The following is a 5,943-nucleotide window of genomic DNA, read 5'->3' on the forward strand; positions in this document are numbered from 1 at the left end:
AACCCTCCAGTGTTGCATCTGGGGTAGCACAAAAAAACACATTTAAGACTTAATGTTTAACTCTTCTTTGGCTAAGTAGTATGCAAAAGGTTTTAGTTTAAGTTAACTATAATACATACCTGCCCTTATGTTCAAAAATATGACCACAAAACTAAATACAACAAAGTAGAAAACACATCTCCAGGATACGATGCTCATGTTAAATCCGTGATTGTGTTTAAATCCGTGGACTTGGAAAAGGATCAAGTAGATATGTGTTTCCTCTCAACAGCTTCTTACAAGTTTGCATAGTTCAGAAGTCTCCAGACGCAGAAAAAGTAAAAGAAGCACGTACAGAAATCATTTGACGACACTGTGACATGCTGGTTTCCTGCTTTCCTCCTTAGCTGAAGAAAGGTGTGTCCCACGGTGTTGAGAGGACAGCCCTGGCTCAGGTAGATAAGCAGATGGCTTTTGGAGAAGGGGGGATTTTTTAATGCTCTCTAATCCCATTTACTCTAAGCCTTTTAGAAGAGCTCGCCAAGAAGTTACTGGCGCAACACTGAGAAGAGAGGGTGCTTACTGTGGAAGATATGTGGACAGAGGAGGTAACAAAGGCCACAGAATCAACAGCAAGCAGAGAGATGCATCAAAACATGTAGATATTATAGTTTACTGATTCTTGCAGGGAGATAAATTGGGATTTTATTGTTTTCTGCAAGAACTCAGCAGAAAATAATTTAATACGACTTAATCCTGGTCCCCCAGTTGAAGGACAGTCCCCTGATCTGTTAAAGCACCCTGCTACCCAATAAGGCAAATGGCATTAAACACAGCCAGCCTTTGGAGATCATAATGGCGGACCTGTGTCTGCTGCTCTAAATAAAAAAGGCAAAGGGTCATATGACAGAAGAAATCGAAGATCTGACTAGTTAAATAATAGTATCACCTCAGATCTAATATAGAAAGAAGCTCCTTACAAATAATTGATGTTATTTTTTAGAAATCCCCCCCACCCCATCTCACCCAAAAATACAGTGATTATGTGTCAGGTTGGTCTAGCAGTTTAGGTGTTGAGCTAAAGAGCAGCAACTGAAATCCTTTCAGTATGTACTGTATATATTGACAGCAGTGAGAGTTGTGGGCTTATTCTGGAGTTGACCTTTAACCCCAAACTCTTCCTCCTATGGGGTTTATCCCGTTTTAAAAAGGGAAATCTACCTCTTCCTATCTTTAAGTTGAGTTAAAGCTGCATTGCATATGTGAAAACAAAAAAAGAAGAAAGGAGCAAGTAATAAGGTCTAACAAACTTAGGTAAGGTTAAGTAAGCTGACAATGGCAGTAACAAGCTCACAATGACAATGCTAAAATACTGGTGTTTAGCAGGTATAATGTATACCATGTTCACCATCTTAAGCATGCTAACATTTGTTAATTAGCGCTAAATACACAGTACAATTGAGGCTGAAAAATGTCATTACTTTCACAGGTTTTGGTCATAACCCAACCAAAAGTACTGGACAAATTGAAATGTTGACCTGATTGGAGTGCTAGGTAAAAAAGTTAAAGGATCATCAAAATCAGCTTCTGGTGACCAGGAACGTCCGTACAAAATTAAATGGCAATCCATCCCATAGTTGAGATATTTTAGTCTGGATAAAAGTGGTGGACTGACAGACAGACATTGCAAGACAGCCTAATCAGTGCTTACACAGCTGACATTTTTAGAGATAGAAAATATAACCAAAATTTGAGGTGCAGTTACACATTGTTTTATAAGTCTTTGTGTTTTAGGGTAAGAATGTATAAATAAAATGCTTATGTCCGTATCTAAAATGCTTCAAAGGCAAAAATGCTAAATTTGATTGGTCCTCTTAATGGTGCAGGCATCTGGCCAAATACCTGGCCAAAGCAGTTGGCTGACTGACAGGCAGACAATGTTTGACTGTCAGCTTGATCCTGTACAATGAGATCATGGACAACTAGCAGTGGAGCCAAGTAGACCTAGATGGTAGTGGTTCTACTCCTGCTTTTCACTTGCAGTGTTTGCTTTCTTAGATTATAGATTTCAATGATGCTGCATCTAATACTACAATTTCAAACTCTTGAGTATATACAATACTGTGTGCAGTGAAAAGGGCTTGCTATCTATAAACATAGATATCAATAACAATATACAATAACAATATATAACAATATATAACAATATACACACCAGTTCATTAGGTACAACTAGCTCAAACTAATGCAGTCTATGATTTACTGCAGGACTGATTTATTAGACTGTATTTCTTTTAGAGAAGTGTGCCTAAAAATTGACAACTGGGTGTAGATGTTGTATACAGGGAATGGCTGCAGCACACTGCCATATAGAATGGGAGGGAGATTACTCAGAGTCAAACTGTGAGGGGATCTGACAGGCTAAGACAGTAAAGACACCTAAGCCGACCATGTAACCCTCTGAACAGATTATATTGGCATTGTAATGTACAGGCATTTCAAGCCTTTTGGCACAAAAAAAACAAAGTTGAATACGATAATTATTAACAGTATTAGAAAAAAAAAGAGGGTTAAGAACAAGAGCCAAAGAAAACGTCAATACATAAAAAGGAATAAATCAACTGATATACAACAAAGACATTCAGTCCCTGTTTTAGTTACAAACCTATCGTCCAGTTGGTATTTGTCATATAATACCTCATTGAAAATATACTTGGTTTGTTCAATGCAACTAGGTTTGTGGTTCCAGAAGAAAATAAAAGGCACAACAACAGAATAACAAGTGTAATTTGGTCTACTAGTTTTAATATACCATTGAAACCAAAGATATTTTGGAATCAGCCCCTGTACATTTATCCAACACAATAACAAACATAACATCATAAAGTGTTAAAAGACAAACATCTGAACCAAAGGGGGAAAACTATAAAGACTAATCTCCGATGAGAAGAATGTAGGCAACAGTAGTGACAGACTACAATGTCTCTTAAGTGTTAATTAGGTTTTACCTTTGAGAGCATACTGTTAAACATTCTAATGTATACGCACCCCTGAATTTTTTGCACGTCGTATTCTTATTATAATAATTAATTAAAGGACTCAAATTTCTTATATGTTGTAAATAAGTAATCCTAGTTGATGCTGCTAAAAAAGTACTTTGAGTGAACACAACACACCCTTCTATGATTTGGAATGCATGATGGGGAACCACTTCTCCCACATTTTGTACCATAATATTCTTAATCTATATACTGAAGCTACTAGTTTACAGTCAACTTTCAACAGTGTGTCAAATCTGGACAAATAAATGGTAATGCCAAAGAGACTTGTATTTCAGAGAACCTGTCAGAGCTATGATATAGAATATGCTATATGCAAACTAACAATATACAGTAGCCTGTATTGATAGTCTGACATCCCAACTTTGACTAATTCTGCATATTTATGCAGGCAAGTTGATATCAGGTAACATCACTGTGTCCCAATATGCTTTTAGGGTTCATGATGATTGCAATACAGAGATGGTGTCACAGATAAATGGTAGAATACAACAATCAGCTTTGTTGCAAACAGAGGTGCGTGAATGATCCTAGTTTACTTATGATTTGTAGTGACTGCCTAACAGGATAACTGAGTGAGGCACTGAGTGACTGAGTTTTTTTTATTTTTATTCCATGTATCCAATAAGGGGCAAAAGATGGAATTGCTGCTTAATGTTGGGATTCCAGTCCCTGAAGCTTCATGTCATTTTATAATGAAATTGGAATGGAAACGTATAAAGTGTTGTTCAATATGCTATGCGTTTATCGAGTAAAGCTGTACTGATGCAAAGACTGCAGAATCAGAACAGTTTTGATTAGAAAACCAAAGACAAACTGAAATACTAAGTCACATATGACCTCAAATGTCTATCAAATATCAGCAAAGCACGTAAATTCAACAAAAACACTTTACAACTTGCTGTACAAACGAGGCTTAACGTTGTTATACTTTTGCACATTTTTCTATGATTCTTCACAGAAAATAAATACAAAAAAATGCTTTTATAAAAAATCATCGACGTCCTCTACTGCCACCCGAGAAAATTCCTTCTTCTATGACGCCTGAAACACTCTCTTTCGCTTTAGCTCATACGCAGCAGTCATCTTCTTCTTCCAACGAGAGAGCCGCCAGTCCCGAACAGACAAGTGGGTTGTTATATTTACTTGCCTGACGTGGCGTTTTACTTGCCCCCGGGGGCATTGGGTAACTCTTATTGTTGAACCCTGGTGTTTATTTGAAAGTAACTGATGCCTCCTCCCAGGATCCACACACAGTCAGAGGTTCACGTGTTTTGTTTGAGTTAATGCAGAAAATGATAACAGCATTCTAATGCAAACGGAATACTTTCAGTTCACGCTGAAATGTCTGTCGCTCAGTATGAGCAGTGATTAATAATGGCTACAGGAATGTGATGCACTGAACAGCAGAGCGGTTTCGTCAGTCTATCTGTTACTATCCAGGTTTTGATGTCGGTAAAGATTAAGTACCAGATCTCTGATTTCGTCTCGTTTCCTCCGCACCTGCTGCCGTGGAAACCAACGTTGTAGTTGCAGAGGGAGATCAAAGTGCACCACAGGGTCCTGAGAACAGAAGCAGAATTTCCCATTATTGTGTACATATCCCTATCCCACTGAGCTAAACATAAAGATTTAATTAAAGCCGTTGCTGATCCAATATTACATTAAAACATGGCAGACTAGGCAAGAGCCGTAGAGATGCTGTCAAGTTCTTCACCTTCAAAAAACTCTCGACGTATTGCAGCAGGTAGAGGCCGCAGTCGCTGCTGTTGTCTTGAAGGGGAACTTGGCAGTGTGAGCTTTGCATCTGATCAGGACTAAAGTCCCTCGATGAACCACGACGGACCTCCCATTCTGACTGCAAGTACCTGAGGGACAAATACACATTATCTTACATCCATTTATAAACACACGCGGCTACAGACAGATGGATTCAAAGTGTCATACTTACTCCCGTAAGAGTTTGAAGACCCGCTCATGAAGAGAAAGCTTGAGGGAATCCATGATAAGAATACACGGCCTAGAAAGAGGAGACGTACATCTGTCAATCAATGCTCAATGGTGTTTTTTTGCCCCCAATTGCTCCTTTCAGGCAGCGCTGCGACCACTGCCTCCAAGACACCTAACCAGTGCCTAATCCTAGTGCTAGTTTTTTGCCCCCAACGGAGCAGCGCTGCCTGGAAGGAGCCGTTGGGGGCAAAAAACACCGATAAACTCAATCAATGCACTGTAGTAAATGTATACAAGACAGGTACAGTCATGTGCAGAAGTTAGCACACCCATGCTAAAGTTGACTAAAAAGAAGAATAAAAAAAATCATCTTTCGGAAATTGATCTTAATGCCTTGATTAAAAAAATTTGGAAAAATCCAATCTTTAAGAACACCAATAATGTATCGTAAATAAATAAATGTTCTTCCTTAAAATACAGGGGGCACAAGTAAGTACACCCTATGTTAAATTCCCATAGAAGCAGGCAGATTTTTATTTTTAAAGGCCAGTTATTTCATGGATCCAGGATACTATGCATCCTGATAAAGTTCCCTTGGCCTTTGGAATTAAAATAGCCCCACATCATGACATACCCTTCACCATACCTAGAGATTGGCATGGGGTACTTTCAGTTAGCCTAATAGCTGGTTGGATTTGCATTGAGAGATGATTTCATGGAAAGGACCCCATGCCAATCTCAAGGTATGGTGGTCAACTTTAGCATGGGTGTGCTAACTTCTGCACATGACTGTAGGTGTGAACGTGCTTTTGGACTGCACTGAATCAGTGTTTGTAGTATCTGTGAACATACTACTGCAGGACATACCTATATAATTTATATCCAGTGTTTGATAGGATACAAATGAATAGGAAGCCCAACTGGACCAGAAATGCTTTAAAAAAAAAAGGGCTTT

The 5,943-nt window shown here is 38.6% G+C and overlaps 1 protein-coding gene across 4 annotated transcripts in view; it reads right to left on the reverse strand.

Annotated features, from left to right (window-relative positions):
- Positions 1-2,755: 2,755 nt before the first annotated feature.
- Positions 2,756-5,943, reverse strand: part of LOC144525437 (uncharacterized) — a 25,139-nt gene continuing 21,951 nt past the window's right edge. For all 4 annotated transcript variants that reach the window (XM_078262253.1, XM_078262252.1, XM_078262255.1 and 1 more), the window contains 3 exons: positions 4,990-5,058; positions 4,756-4,906; positions 2,756-4,601 (listed from right to left, as the gene is read on the reverse strand). In XM_078262253.1, the coding sequence (XP_078118379.1) occupies positions 4,464-4,601; positions 4,756-4,906; positions 4,990-5,058 (358 nt within the window). In that variant the 3' untranslated portion in view covers positions 2,756-4,463. The remainder of the gene's footprint in view (positions 4,602-4,755; positions 4,907-4,989; positions 5,059-5,943) is intronic.

The sequence above is a fragment of the Sander vitreus genome, chromosome 11, assembly GCF_031162955.1.
Source record: "Sander vitreus isolate 19-12246 chromosome 11, sanVit1, whole genome shotgun sequence".
Lineage (NCBI taxonomy): Eukaryota > Metazoa > Chordata > Actinopteri > Perciformes > Percidae > Sander > Sander vitreus.